Genomic DNA, 16,157 nt, shown 5'->3' on the forward strand with positions numbered 1-16,157 from the left:
TCAATGGTTTGGTCAGATTGTTGAATCTAATTATTAAGCCATTAAAGAAAAGAGAATTGTATCTCACTAATATAATCCTGTAAGATTTTTAAAACTATTTTTCAAAAGCAGAATATACCCATACACAAAAAGAAAATTAAAATAATGTTTATATCCAAAATTACGCCTATATAACACATATTTTAATAAAATTATATTGCACTTTAATCTACCTTCTTCTATCATTCTTTAATCTACCCCTCACTTACCTGGTAAAACATTTACATCATATTGCAGTAATACATAAACACTGCTTTACTTTTGAGCACATTTTTCCAAATTTTCATTATAAAATAGGGAATTTCAAATAGCTAGCCAGTGTTATTGATGTTACTCTGTATACAGTGAAGAGAAGCAAATGCAGGCATTAGGCTAAGCATTACTACATGAACTTACATTTAATCACTGCATGTTGAACTTTATGTTTTCCAGTGCAGAAGTCCCTAAAATTGTTCATCCCCTTTGACCAAGTAATTTTGTTTGGGGGAACCATTTCCTAAAGGAAATAGAAGAGCATTTAGCAGTAGAAGTCATGAGCATACCTGCTTCTAAATATACCATTGGGAGTTTTCAGGCATTGTCTTTTATAAAATACATAATGTCAATTTTCAAGTAGGTACTCAAAATTCTTCTTTATTGTAGGTTCCACCAGTGACCCTGAATGGAAACAAGATTCCAGTTGTCTACAGTTTCCCGAGGCAGTATCTGTCATAGGAGTAAAAATCTAAAACTAAGAGCTCCTGTCCCTTAGATACTCTACACCCTCAAACATGTTCCAATCTAATAATGCCTGCTTGGTTCCTACTTCTTTCTGGCTCACTGGCATCCCAGGGTTGGAATCTCTGCACATCTGGCTCTCCATCCCCTTCAGCTCCATGTACCTGGTGGCTGTGGTGGGGAATGTGACCATCCTGGCAGTGATAAAGTTGGAGCACCGCCTGCACCAGCCCATGTACTTCTTTCTGTGCATGTTGGCTATCATTGACTTAGTCCTGTCAACCTCTACCATGCCCAAACTGCTAGCCATCTTCTGGTTTGATGCCCACCACATTGACCTGGATGCTTGCTTGGCCCAGATGTTCTTTATCCATTGCTTTGCCACTGTTGAGTCGGGCATCTTCCTTGCCATGGCTTTTGATCGCTATGTGGCCATCTGCAACCCACTACGCCACACCTCAGTGCTCACCCTTACAGCAGTGAGACACTTGGGCTTGGCTGCTCTCCTCCGTGGAGTACTCTACATTGGACCCCTGCCTATAATGATTCGTCTGAGGCTGCCCCTTTACCGGACCCACATCATTACCCACTCCTACTGTGAGCACATGGCCGTGGTCACCTTGGCTTGTGGTGACACCACAGTCAACAACTTATATGGAATGGGAATTGGCTTCCTGGTATTGATCCTGGATTCATTAGCCATCACTGCCTCCTATGCGATGATTTTTAGAACAGTAATGGGGCTGGCCACCCCTGAGGCTAGGCTTAAAACCCTAGGTACATGCAGTTCTCATATTTGTGCTATCCTTGTCTTTTACATACCCATTGCTGTGTCCTCTCTCACTCACCGCTTTGGCCATCACGTCCCTCCCCATATTCATATCCTTTTGGCCAACTTTTACTTCCTATTCCCACCCATCCTCAATCCGGTTGTTTATGCTATTCGCACTAAACAAATTCGAGAGAGACTTCTCCACATTCTAAAGGCAGGGGCTCAATCCAAGTGAGCATTCTGCATGTATGAGACATACAGATATTTAATGATGGCAGGAAAAGGCTCTGACCAGGGAAGTCAATGAAATAAGACCCATATTACCAAGTCTTACCAGAGTTTGGGGGATAAGAGGAACACTAGAACATAATCTGTTTGACCATGGATTTCCAGAAAGGAGAATACCTGAAATATTTGAAAGAGGAAATCAGGGGCTTGAATTTTTGTACAATATTCCTTTTACTGTTTGAGTTCATAAAATTAAGTGCAGCAGACACAAGCATACAGACAACAGAAGAAGGATCATTTACATCTTTGACTTTTTTGGTAAAAGACTTCCGGTTTCTCTTTGGAGAGAGTGTTTTATATAGTTTCTGGAAGGTAAAAGTATAACTCCTGTGGGTAGTAGAGTCCCATTCCAAGTCTCAGATTAATTATTCTAATTTTTCCAGACCTTTACTAACAGAATTTGTAAACTGTTTTAGAAGGGTGTGGAAGTCCTCAAGCCAGATCATTCTCCCATTTAAATAGATAAATGGAAATGGAATATCCCACATTGCCTCATAATAAAGTTGACTGTGAGTGGGTGTTTTAGAAAGGTATTGAAGTCCTCAAGTTGGGTCATTCTCCCATTTAAATAGATATGTGGGATATTGCATTTCCATTTATCCTCATAAAAAAAAGTTGACTGTGAGTGGGGAGGAAGAGACAGAAGGATATTAAGAGATTCCATTTTGGAGTCTCTGAAATGGCATACCTGAAGCACAGCAGCCAAACTGAAGTAAAATGACAGAAGCAAGAAGGTAACACTGGGATTATTCATTTGAAAGAGGTGGGATAAAGAACTGAGTAAAGGTGGTAAGAATAAATATATTCCCAGTGGTAGATGCAAACCTTGATAAAACTTTAGATATCCTTGGATAATTCTTATGGATAAGTTATCAAAATGAAATGTATGAACTTTATTGATCATAGAAGTTCCATCATGTGATGGCTACTTCAAACCTATATTTTGTGATAACAAATGGAATGAAGCAATTTCACTCACTTATGGTATGTCCATTTTAGTTGACGTTTCAGACTTGAAATCTAACATGCTCATTTAACCTTCTCAATTTCCAACCCATTACAAAAATTCAAAAGCTAGGGCTTCCCAGGTGGTGCAAGTGGTAAAAAACCTGCCTGCCAATGCAGGAGATGTAAGTTGGGGGGTTGATCCCTGGATGGGGAAGATCCCCTGGAGAAGGCAATGGCAACCCACTCTAGTATTCTTGCCTGGAGAATCCCATGGACAGAGGAGCCTGGTGGGCTACAGTCCATAGGATTGCACAGAGTCAGACATGACTGAAGTGACTCATCATGACAAAGCTGACTTAAAATATAACGAATCATCTTTGTATTTGAATGTATAAAGAACTCAATAATTAAGCCAGAACTAAAGTTCAAGCCATATATATCAGAAACTTTCTAAAGTTTAGCTTAACCCCCGCCCCCCAAGCAAGGTATAAATTTCTATTTCCTCAGGATATTATGCCTAAGCCTAAGGTTTGATTGGGAATACTTCTTTTTCATTATTTTGGGTGAAAGGTGCTCATTTCCCATCTCCTTATCAAGGGTCCTGGAGTTCAGTGCCAAAAGCAAGTCTGTTTGTTGGGGAAATATTGTGTTCTATGAACATAATTTTAATGCCAAATGTAATTTGTCTGCTAACTTGTATTAGGAGTTGATGAAAATATACTATAAAATAAGAGTTAGAATCTTACTTTATCTCCTGACCAAACCTTGGGCTTTGAGAAAATAAAGAAAAATGATGTTATTTCCCTCAGCCATGGTGATGGCCATGAACAAGGAAATTGTGTTGCAGGATAATTCTTTGGCATTAGCCAGAAGTCCATTTACACTATGTGAAGCAAAGTGTGTGTATGGAGATTCAGGGCTTTTTATCTGTACTTAATCGAATTCACAAGGATGAGTACTAAGAACTTTCTAGCCAATATCCTCCAAAATCCCACATAAGGTGTTTCTCTACAGATGACCTGTTAGTTCTACTATAGATTAAAACCAACTACTGGTAGTCCCTAGTTTCTTTATCCCCAGTCATTCAATACTGTATAAAGATAAAGAAGAAAAATACTACCTATATGTGCGCTTCTCCTCCACGCTGGGGACCACCATTCATGACAATACCCAGGCCTATCAGATTCAGGATATAAGCTTAATTACAGTATTTAATTCCTTGTCAACTATAGTCATCATTGAGCCCTTTCATAGTGAAAGAGTTATCTCAGGATAAGAGGAAAGATACCCTTGTGAATGCAGTATGAGGGTGTGTTAAGTCCAATACCTGAATATCCCTCTTATTTCAAAGCCAACACCTTGTTTCTCCTTCACACAAATTTCTTTCTATTCTATTACCCATACTCAGGGTGGAAGTAAAATACACTGTCATCACATTTTTAGTCTACAAGTCTTTATGGAAAAAAATAAAGACTGGGGAATAGTTAAGGAAGGAAGCATCATTCTATTTATTATAGTGTTATGTGACACAAGTATGAATAGTTTAAGAACCTGGGCTCTGGACTTAGAATAAAGGGTAGAGATGGATCTGAACCATTTTTGTCACTTCTAGACTTTGGATGTACTGCACAATCTAAACATTAGTCTCTTCTTAGAAATGGAAGTAATGATAGTAGCTCCTCATGTGTTAATTATAAGAATATAATGATAATGAACTTAAAATGTTGCATAATTCCTGGCACACAAAAAACAACTTATCTTTTAAAAACAGTATTCTGTTGTGTACTGAATGGCCCATGGGAAGGGTAACAAGGCAGGAAGAGTAACATGAGCAAGTTCTTGGATAAGCCAAAGGAGTTCTGCAGTTGTGCCTCACTTGTAAAAGGTACCAACCTCTGTCCAGAAAACATTACTCTTTGCTTCTCTGCACAAAGTCAAATACACAGACCCAGGTTTGCTCTGTTCCCCTTGACTGCCTGGTACCCACTGAGGCTTTTAAATGTTGACACCCACTTAATTAGTCTTGTGACAGTAAAACACTAAATACTCTATAGTTTTACTTGTTATACAAGGAAATATTTTACTCAAACTCAGCTATGCAAAATGTCATTTCCTTCAATTTTTTCCCCCTGAATCTTCCATCCATAATGGGGTTTAGAGTAAAAATAAAGTTATATAAGATAAACTGGAATTGATTTTAAAAATCCTTAATTTAGTCTGATACAATTCTAAGAACTTTGCTTTCTGCATAAGGGTGGTGTCATCTGCATATCTGAGGTTTTTGATGTTTCTCCCAGCAATCTTGATTCCAACTTGTGCTTCATCCAGCCCGGCATTTTGCATGATGTACTCTGCATATAAGTTAAATAAGCAGGGTGACAATATACCGTCTTGACGTACTCCTTTTCCAATTTGGAACCAGTCTGTTGCTTCCTGACCTGTATACAGATTTCTTAAGAGGCGGGTGAGGTAGTCTGTTATTCCAATTTTTCAAGATGAAAAGAACTCTGGAGATGGGTGTCAACGATTGCCCAATATGAATGTATTTAATACTACTGCATTATACACTTCAAAATGGTTAAAGTGGAAGTGAAAATGTTAGTTGCTCATCCATGTCTGACTCTTTGCGACCCCATGGACTATAGTCCGCCAGGCTCTCTGTCCATGGGATTCTCCAGGCATGAATATTGGAGTGGGTTGCTATTTCCTTCTCCAGGGGATCTTCCAGACCCAGGGTTCAAACCAGGGTCTCCTTCATTGCAGGCAGATCCTTTACTGTTTGAGCCACCAGGGAAGTCTCAAATGATTAAGAAGCTAAATTTTTAGTTATGTGTGTTTTGCCACAGTCAAAAGGAATTCTAACATATATCCTTATAAGAAGAGGAAATCTGGGCATGGGCACACTCAGAGGAACACCCTGTGAAAGTAGAGTGAGAAAAATGCCAAGTTAAAGGTAAGAATAAAACTCTAAGACACCAACCCTGCCAGGACCTTAGCTTAGACTTTTTTTAGACTCCAGAATTGTGAAGCCACTGGTTCTCTTTTTTAATCTACTCAGTGTATGGTACTTGTGCTTCCCAGGTGGTGCTAGTGGTAAAGAAACACGTTTGCCAATGCAGGAGATGCAGGGTCAATCCTTGGGTAGGGAGCATTCCCTGGAGGAAGAAATGGCACCCTACTCTAGTATTTTTGCCTGGAAAATTTTAAGGACAGAGGAGCCTAATGAGCTATAGTCCATGAAGTCACAAAGAACTGGACACAACTGAAGCGAATTAGCATGCATACACTCACACGAACGGTATTTCATTATACCAGCCCAGCAAACTAGTACACCATCATACAATGTCTTCCACAAAAGCATATTTGCACTTTTACCCTGTGATCCCATTGTTTCTTCAGAGACTATGCATGTGTGTGTGCTTAGGCGCTCTGTCCTGTCTGACTCTTTGTGACCCCTTGGACTGTAGCCTGCTAGGCTCCTCGGTCCATGGAATTTTCTAGCAAGAATACTGGGACAGGTTGCTATTTCCAACTCCAAGGGATTTTCTCCACCCAGGGATCCAACCCACATCTCCTGTGTCTCCTGTATTGCAGGTGGGTTCTTAGACTACTGTTTATGAAATATACATATATGTCTATCTCTACAAATTTCATTTTTTATCATTGACATATAAAAGTCCATGTCAGATGGAACAGGAAACATTAGAAGCCATAAAAAAAAGGGGGGGGGGTGTAGCAAGAACCCAGAGACCTACTTAATGCTTTTTTCTCTTTGCTCTCATAATTCCCTCTCTCTCTCATACACACACACACACACAGAAATAGTTCCCAAGATCAAAACTTTTTTTTTTTTTTACCATAGTTGAGACAGATGGAAAGCTTAAAATTTACAGTAAATTCTAACAACACATTAACAAACAATGTGTGCATGCTAAGTCACTTCAGCCGTGTTCAACTCTTTGCAATCCTATGAACTGTAGCCCATCAGGCTCCCCTGTCCATGGGATTCTCCAGGCAAAAATACTAGAGTGGGTTGACATACCCTCCTCCAGGGAATTGTGCTGACCCAGGGATCGAACCTACATCTCTTAAGTCTCCTGCATTAGGTGGCCTTTTTACTACTAGCACCACCTGGAAAGCCCAATAGACAAAGTAACATGCCTGAAAAGAAGCAGTTCCCAAAACAGAGGTCTGCTTATCCTCTTGAGGACTTACACAAGGAGTATCACAGCCTGTAGGTCATATACATCATCAATGAAGAAGGACTGGCCTTGTTTCCAGGACAAGTCCAATATTACAAGGCTCCCAAAGTCAAGTAATACCTCTAACATCAGAGCAACCATGATCAGTCACTCACAGTAAAAGAGAAGTTACCTTCTGTACTAGCTCATTTGAGTTTGGCATATGAACAAAGCATGAACAAGAAATGTATGCAGCCTATAAGCAGATGACATTTTACCATCACACACAGAATATGAGATTAGGAAAAAGAAACCTGGTGCAGTGGTCTGGGCCTAGTGATGATATTTCTAGACGACTAAAAATTAGGACTTGCCAGCATCCCAAATGAGTGTGCTGAGCTGTGTATCATCAGTGAAGCAGCAAGAACAGTGCTTGAGTGTAGGACCTAGTGCTACTCAGTGATCCCAAGACTCCTTCCTTCCTGTTGCTTGAGTCAAAAGTCTCAATGTTATCTTTGAAGCTCTTTCTTCTTGCATCTTCTAATCTTTTAAGAAATCCCATTAACACTTTTGGAAATAATGCAAAATCTTATTCTCACCTCATGCAACATTAGCACCTTGGTTAGGAGACAATATAATCTCTGGATTATTGTCATACCCCTCCCTGATCCTACCCTCACCTTCTTCTTTGGACTTATCATAGAAATGAGACACAATCTTTGAGAAACATACATCTTGTCAACTCTCTGTCCAGAACTCTGAATTTTATTCTGGAAAAAATTAAGAAACTTTTGCAAAGTCCTTACCTGGTCTAAATTTCTGTGTGATAAAAAAACTCAGCTAGCCAAAGATAAACAAATTAAAAGCCAAAAAAAGAGGGAAACAAGCCCCAAAAAAAGTGTTGGAGTGAGTGAAAGACACTCTTGGTCCCATGAATTTAATGAATTCAAATGTAACACTCACTGTTCATGTAGAGAAAAAGAGAAGGCAGAATAAAATTGAGCAACAGCTTTAAATAGATAAGAAAGTGACTTATCTAGAATTCTGTTCCCAGTGAAAGTATCCTTTGAGATTAAAAATGACTGAGAGAGTTTTATAATTATTGATGGAATGTGTCACTACTAGGCCTGCACTAAAAGCAAACTAAAAGTTCTTAAAGCAGAAGAAAACTGAACAAGGTAGCAGCACAGAACTGTGCAGAATGAAGAATATGAGAAAACTTAAACATGTGGGTAAATGTGAGTAAATATTGATGCACGAAAGTCAGGAAGACACAAATAGAATACTAGAACATCTCAGCTCAATTCCATTTGTTATCTCCAACAATTATATAAGCCACAGTCCCTCCCTACTCATGTTTTTTCATCACTTTCCCCATAATATCAGACTTTATCCCCTCAGAATGGAATTAGGGGGAAACATAAGCTATTTTGTTCCCTCAAGGCCAGCCTGCTTTATCTGGCTTTGCCTGGTTGTTCTGACCATGAGCTGTAGTCACTCATTTAAGCCTGTATCAACTCAGCCTTGCTGGCCATGTCCTAGATCTGTTTCCTGTAAGGATGGTATTTCTAGCTTAATAGCGTGTCCTCTGTTCCATCATAGATTTCTCTCAACATAAAGGCCTTTTTTTCTGTCTTGCTTGATTTGCTCCTTATGCCACCTTTTGGACTACCTATACTTGGTTAACTTAGGCTCCAAATGTAAAGGTATTATGTAGGAATTTCACTTTAACATCTCAGGATAACAGACATATCTTTGGAGCTGGAGGTTGTGGGGGTTTTGGGGTCACTGAATAAACTACCCCTGAAGGCTAACAAAGAGGGAAGATAAGTTAGGTCCAGGGTACCTCTATAGGCAGAGGGCAGGTGTGATTGAGGTACATAATTCTAAATTACTTTTTTAAAGTATTATGGGGAATTAGGACAGGTAATGTTCATGAGGAATCCTGATAAAAACAGGCTTCCAACTCAGGACTTTGCAAAATAGCAGATATTAAAGTCAGTTGTAGATAGAAAGATCAACCATTTTTAATAGATGGTTGGTAATTATTTACTGATAATAATTACAATAGGACTTCTTGAATATTAATATATATAATTATATCATCCAGGTAAATTAGGAGAAATTGAGAATATGATCTCCATTTTAGATAAGAAACAGAATAAGATCAGACAAATTGCCTTTCCAAATTTGTAAGCTGGAAATCAATGCCAATATGTAACATGTATGCAAAACAAATACCCAAGAGATGATCTTGGCCTTGACCTGATTCAACCAGAACTCCTATGAAGTAGGACTTGATTATAGTTTATATGTACGAATGGAGCTCTCTTTCTTAGACACAGGTAAGGTAGGGTAGGGATAAGGGGAGGCATGTGGAAGACCAAGTGCTCTCAGCCTCTGGATAGCAAACAATGACCTTTGGGAGGTATGAATTGGCACCACTAAACATGGACAGGACATGGGCTATTGGAAACCCCAGGGATGGAGTAGAACCCTGGGTCAGGGGAGCCCCATAGCGTCAACCCTCAGAGGAGAGATTAAAAGGCTTCAATAACCCCCTAAGAGCCCTTCCCAAGTGCAGTAGTGTCTGCTTCCATATCCTTTTGGGAGAAGATCAGAGGTTTGTCAGGGTAAATTCAGCTGCTCCTTTCTAAGCTCTCACCTTCTCAAATTTCTCCCACTGGGACTGCATGAAACTAAAGGACAGAGCCAAGAATTCTACTTCAGACTAAGGGCTGTGGGCAGAGCTAGAACTGCAGAAAACAGGAAAGAGGTGACACAGGTGTGGTGAGTGGGGAAGGATGGGGGCACAGTCAGTTACCTCCCATACCCAGGCCCAATTAGGAGGCTTCTGCATGAGTCAGGAGAGAGAAAATGTGGCCTGAACTAAAAAAGGTGCAGGTATAAATAAGAAATACATCTCTAATAGGTTCTTTCCCACAAGCTGCATCCTTAAAGGACCTCAGGTGAGTGACTGTGTTCTTGTCTCTGGGTCTTAATCTTGAAATCCATCAGTATGATATCTTTTTACAATATAGATATAGACTACAAAATAGATGTGTCGGGGGAGTGTGTAATTTCCTTGGTTCTGTCTTGTCACAACAAAAAAATTAAGCAATGGACCAGCATTGCAGCTCTCAGACAGACCAATGTTACAGTTCCATGTTACAGCTCAGTTTTATTTAGAAAATAAAGGAAAATACATCCTTGAGGTGTGAGGGCATGCTGACCCAAAAGACATGAAGAGAAGAGAGACAAAGAGAGCACGCCAGAGAGTGAGAGTGAGTGAGAGAGCCCTGGCCCTTTGGCTCCTCTTTTTATATGTTTTTCTCCTCCCCCTGGGCCTCTCCTATGTAAATTGGGCGAGCTAGGAGTGCTGTTTGCTCTGCCTGAGGTCCTCACTCCAGTTCTCAGACCTTCCCTTGTTCTATTTTCGAAAGCTTTTCCCTTCCTTGTCTTTTAGCCACTGCCATTCTGGACTCCTCTTTCCTATTCTAACTACCTAACAGATGCATGTGTCGACTAGTACTTTCTGTTTATGAAAAGCCATTTAAGTACTTTTGGGAAAATGCAATAAGTTCTGTTGTCTAGTGATGACACTTTGGCTCTTGAAACTGTATACCCTGGAAAAAACGTTAACTACAAGCAGGTTCCTGCATCCTGAGTATGAGGGGAAGGAGCCTGTCTCCATTCTCTTTCCCACTCTGAAATTCTGATTCTGGGAAGGGTATATTCTTGATGAGCTTCAGCAGAAATAAAATTCAGATACTGTTGTAAATCTGCATTTGGAAAAAGAAATAGGATTTTTCAGGTGCATTTTTCTTTTTAGAAAGGGTGGACAAGCCACAAAGTGATCAATTATGTTCTGAAAGTATACAGAGTAAGCCAGGAAAATGTAGAGACTCAGATGTAAAGTCAATATATTTGGTTTTGTGGGGAAATCCATATTTACTGAGGGTAAAGTTGCAATAGGTGTGAGATTGTTAACAGTCATTTAGAGAGTGCTTGCTAGGTACATGGCACTTTTTTTGGCACTGAAGATAAACCTGTGAAGAACAAAAATTCCTGCTGTCATAATTTTGTCTCCTACAAAGCTAAGTGCTTGTTCTAGCAGATATGTGGGAATATTAAGATATGCAAAAATACTTTCCAGTGAGAAGAAGATGTTATGCTGCTGCATCCAGCCAAGGCTAGTGAGGGGTTCCTTAGATATCTGTCATATGTGATAGAAGTTCTATTATTGAGATTTCAGTTCTTGGTTCTCCACTCTTTATGAACACTTAGTGATCTCAGCTTCATAGCTATTATCTGTTTACAGCAATAAGTTTATATCAGCAGCCAAAATCTGTCTTGAACTCTAGACTCATATCTAAATATATCAACAGGTTTATTTAGATTTCCACTTAGCTTCTGAAACTTTTCTCAGCTTTTCTCCTCCTTCATGTTCTTCCCCATCTCAGTTGAGAGCAGCTTCTTTTTCCAGTTGTTCAGGCCAAATATCTTGGTGTCATCTTTGACTCCTTTTCTCTCATGACCTGCATTTAATCTGTTAAAAAAAAAATCCCATTGCTTCTTACCATATATGCTGTCACTTTTGTTTCTTAGCCAACATTCTCCTTCCCTGATTACAGATACCAGAGTCTTTTTTTCTTCTGTTTTTACACTTACTCATTCAAGCTATCCTTATTACAGAAGCTGCAGAAAACTTTAAAAATATACTTTTTAAATATATATCAGTTTTCCCAAAAAAGTGACAATGAGAGAAATAAGCATTTGCAAAGTTCTGCAAAGGCCTGCAGGGCCCTGTGTGATCTGGCCCTACGTATATGTCCTATATGGATCTCTCTCACATTCACATCATCTAACCACACTGGTCTTCAGCTGATCCTTGAACATTAGGCATATTCTGCCTTAGGGCATTTGCTTTGACTGTTCCCTTCACTTAGAGTTCTTATCACAAGGATAGTTCCCTATATTCTCCAACTTGTGATGCCTGTCCCACTTCTTCTCATCCAACTTTTTGTTCTAGCCATGCTGGGGCAATTACTTGAGTGCATGTATGGCCTGACTGCACTTTACTCAGCTGCGCCCTGCCCCTGGGTTTCTCTGGTCCACTGCATGGGACACCTGAAAGACACTCCTCAGCTATTGTTGAGCCTGTGTGAACCTGGGAGTGTGAAGAAATCAACACTCTTTGGGTCAACCCTTGATCTGGTGGTGGGGTGGAAACAAGACCTGGTGGTAGGGTAGAAACCAGTGGATACATATACTCATCTTTTGTGTTGGGTAGATGATCCAGAGGTGCCTTCTACATGGTTCTTGTGGGGTTGGACACACTTGGTCACAGCATTATCCAACTCAGTTCTGCACTCAGTACTGCACTCACTTTTCAGTTTTAGTCTTTTCTATTATTTTCTCTACACAAACCACTTTTCTATTATTTTCTCTACATAAACCACCTTGATGGAATCCCAGTTTCTTTTAAAGAAGCCAGAAACCAATCTCATTTATCTCCTCGCCTCAGTTTTTGCATAAATTCCCTTCCTGTTCTATTTAAAATTGCTTACCTCCCCTGTCCTCCAACTTCAGGATTTACTATCCTCATCACGCTGTTTCTTTCACAATAGTGATACCTTCAATCACACTGTGATTTGATTATTATGTTCTTTTATTATCCTACTCAAACCTTTAGAAAATTTGTCCTATCAATGGTTATCAGTCTGTTCTTGGATTTATTCTGTAACCTATTCAGTAAAAATATTGTTCTGGAAGTTTACTGAATATATTTACTGAATGTTCTATGATATAAAATTGACCACAGTTCAATATTGAGCCCTTAAAGAATTTAATATTTAGAAGTAAGGCAGAAACAGGGGACTGAAATGAGAAGCTAAGAAGGTAGGAAATGGTAATATCATTGTACTCAAGAGAAGAGAGGATTTTAAAAAGGAGAGAGGTAATTCAGATAAAACTTGCTGAGAGGCCGAGTTGCATGAAAGCAGAAAGTTACAAGAGCACCATCTGTATAGGGGCCATTGGTGGTGGTGGGAGCAGTTTCAGGGACAGAATGGAAATGAAATGGTTTATATTACCAAATGCTATTTCAAACAGTTGAGACGGAAGCATTTCTAGATATTTCCTGTGATGAGAAGCAGAGATTTGAATTTACAGGAGAATATAAAATCACAGAAGGGAGAATGTTAACAATTTTTTAACAGAAAACTGTAATGTTATGGAGGAGGAAAGATAAATGGCAAATAAGACTCTGCAAACACTAAAGGATTTTATGCATAATCCCACCTACCCTCACAACAACCTTCTCTAAGTGAGGTGGAACACTGCAATTCCCCAGTTACAGAGAAGGAAAACAGACCTGGAAACAAGTGATCAGTGCAAGACCACGCAGCTAGTGTAAGTAGCAGTCATGATTTAATTCAATACCTTCAGATTCTAAATTTTTTCATACCACATGGAAAGAAACTAGCTTATTTTCAACTTGGATTGCTGAATTTTTTGCATTTAAGGTGTTTTAATGGAAGCAATAAAGTCTAGTTATTTAGGACATTGGAATTGGATAAAGCTAGAACTCAGCTACCTAACACTACTATGGTATCTGAGAGATGAAGTTTCCAAAAATTTAATTTTCTAATATTAAAAGAGAGCAAGTTCTTTCAGTACATACTTTGTCCAGTATTATGTTAATGTCTTAAATCTATTATATTATTAATGCTCATAAACTTATTAACTGGACCTAGAAAAGAGTAGCTATGTTGAAACTGAGCCACTCTATGGATCTGAAAGAAAAGAGAAAAAAAGGGAAAGGTTAGATATTGTTAAGAATAAAGGGCTTTTATTAAAATGGAAATCAGATATCAGTCTTGCTGAAGGTAAGAATTCTCATGTGATTAAAAAAACATTAAAAAAAAAAAAAAGAAAGAATTTTCCTGTGATGAACAGGAGCTAGAAGACGGGTAGAGGGATAGGCACATGAATATGGAAGTTGATATGAATTTAAGTGAAGGAGAACAGAAAGAGGTGGCTCTGCACCGCCCGCCCCCCCCACCCCCACCGCCCCAGTAAGCTAGAGGCAGGGCTGTATTACAGAGATTTGTGAATATGGAAGGGACCTGGGAGATACATTCTAGAACAGTTGTCTCCAGGAGAATTTTCTGCAGTGATGGAAATATTCTGTATCTGAATGGTCCAATATGGTAACCACTAGTTATGTATGCTACTGAGCAGTTAATGTGTTTTAATATGATTGAGGTATTGAGTTTTCGGTTCAGTCACTCAGTCATGTCCAACTCTTTGCAACCCATGAACTGCAGCACAGCAGGCTTCCCTGTCCATCACCAACTCTTGGAGCTTGCTCAAGATGGACTCATGTCCATCGATTGAGTTTTAATTTTATTTAATTTTTACAAATTGAAATAGCTGTGTCTGGCTAGTGGCAACCACATCAGATGTAGCAGTACTAGAGAAAATATACAAGTTGTGTGATTAATAGGAGCATTGGAAATTGTATGCTTTATTTGATTTACCCAGACACCTAAGTCTGAGATTTCTGAACAGAAAATTGGCTTTTATGATTGTGAGTTTAGCTTAATTATCATGTAAGAAAAGGTACCAAGGTTTATTTTAAAGAAAATGAATTGGCTTAAATGTATTTTTACTTCTTTTTATCAGGGTATTTGACATCACCATGAACACAAAAAACACTAGCTTTTCTCTGTTCTTTTATGAAACTGTCTTGTGATATCCATTTTCATGATGTGTAATGTTCTATCTACTAAATGAGATTGAGTTCCTTGAGGGTAGAAATGTGGGTTATGCTTCTCCATGTCTATGAGGACTAATAACTGATTTTGTTCAAGGTCCAGCAATGGAAATAAGGGCTAATGTTCCCAGGAAGTTATACATAGGAGAAGCTACCTTGTAAAAACTGATGAAGGAGAATTTCCAGGGACCATGGCAGCCTCTAATATTACCTCAACCCATCCAGCTGCCTTCCTGTTGGTAGGAATTCCAGGTTTGGAGCACCTGCATGTCTGGATCTCCATTCCCTTCTGCTTCGCCTATACTTTGGCTCTTCTGGGCAACTGCACCCTTCTCTTCATTATTCAAGCTGATGCAGCCCTCCATGAGCCCATGTACCTGTTTTTGGCCATGCTGGCAATCATTGATCTTGTCCTTTCTTCTACAACACTTCCCAAAATGCTGGCTATTTTTTGGTTTAGAGATCGAGAAATCAACTTCTATGCCTATCTGGTCCAGATGTTCTTTCTTCACTCCTTCTCCATCATGGAGTCGGCGGTGCTGCTGGCCATGGCCTTTGACCGCTATGTGGCCATCTGCAAGCCACTGCACTACAGCACCATCCTCACTGGGCCACTTATCACCAAGATCGGCTTGGCTGCTGTGACTCGGGCTGTGACACTCATGACTCCACTCCCCTTTCTGCTCAGACGCTTCCACTACTGCCGAGGTCCAGTGATTGCCCACTGCTACTGTGAGCACATGGCCGTGGTAAGGCTGGCCTGTGGGGACACTCGCTTCAACAACATCTATGGTATTGCTGTGGCCATGTTCATAGTAGTGTTGGACCTGCTTTTTGTTATCTTGTCTTATATCTTCATCCTCCGGGCAGTTCTACAGCTTGCCTCTCAGGAGGCCCGCTACAAGGCCTTTGGGACATGTGTGTCCCACGTAGGTGCTATCTTGTCCACCTACACACCTGTGGTCATCTCCTCAGTGATGCACCGTGTGGCTCAGCGGGCTGCCCCTCATGTCCACATACTGCTTGCTATCTTTTATCTTCTTTTCCCACCCATGGTCAACCCCATCATCTATGGTGTCAAGACCAAGCAGATTCGTGATCATGTGCTCAGTCTGTTCTGGAGAAAGAATGTATAGATATATACTTTTCTTTCTTAAGCACTAGTCCAGAATCCATCAGTCCAGTGGATACTGAACTGGAGTGGAGAGGAAAAACCTCAATAGGAAAATTTGAGGTTGGCAATTCTCTAGTGTAAGCCTGATTCCTCACAATTCCAGTCAGATCAAACCAGATATGTCCCTGTAGTTTCATAGCAGAGGTCTGACCTATTCTTGTAGGTTCATCACATACATAAGGACAACGTAAAGACCCTTCCAAAGCATTGCTCTCATCTAGGTGAAAGACAGTAGAAATACTGGCTGAGATTGGTACA

General features: G+C 39.8%; 2 protein-coding genes across 2 annotated transcripts; both read left to right on the forward strand.

The window, feature by feature from the left end:
* The first annotated feature begins 809 nt into the window (after positions 1–809).
* LOC133054447 (olfactory receptor 52M1-like) lies at positions 810–1,763 on the forward strand. Its single transcript, XM_061139430.1, has one exon. It carries the CDS (start codon positions 810–812, stop codon positions 1,761–1,763), a length of 954 nt encoding a protein of 317 aa, XP_060995413.1.
* Positions 1,764–14,916: 13,153 nt separating this feature from the next.
* LOC133054449 (olfactory receptor 52K1) lies at positions 14,917–15,861 on the forward strand. The gene has a single exon (XM_061139444.1). It carries the CDS (start codon positions 14,917–14,919, stop codon positions 15,859–15,861), a length of 945 nt encoding a protein of 314 aa, XP_060995427.1.
* Positions 15,862–16,157: the final 296 nt, after the last annotated feature.

Source organism: Dama dama, chromosome 1 (genome assembly GCF_033118175.1).
Source record: "Dama dama isolate Ldn47 chromosome 1, ASM3311817v1, whole genome shotgun sequence".
Classification (NCBI taxonomy): domain Eukaryota; kingdom Metazoa; phylum Chordata; class Mammalia; order Artiodactyla; family Cervidae; genus Dama; species Dama dama.

Coding starts and splice junctions, on each gene's coding strand:
- LOC133054447 (XM_061139430.1), top strand. CDS start 810: ATGTTCCAATCTAATAATGCCTGCTTGGTTCCTACTTCTTTCTGGCTC.
- LOC133054449 (XM_061139444.1), top strand. CDS start 14,917: ATGGCAGCCTCTAATATTACCTCAACCCATCCAGCTGCCTTCCTGTTG.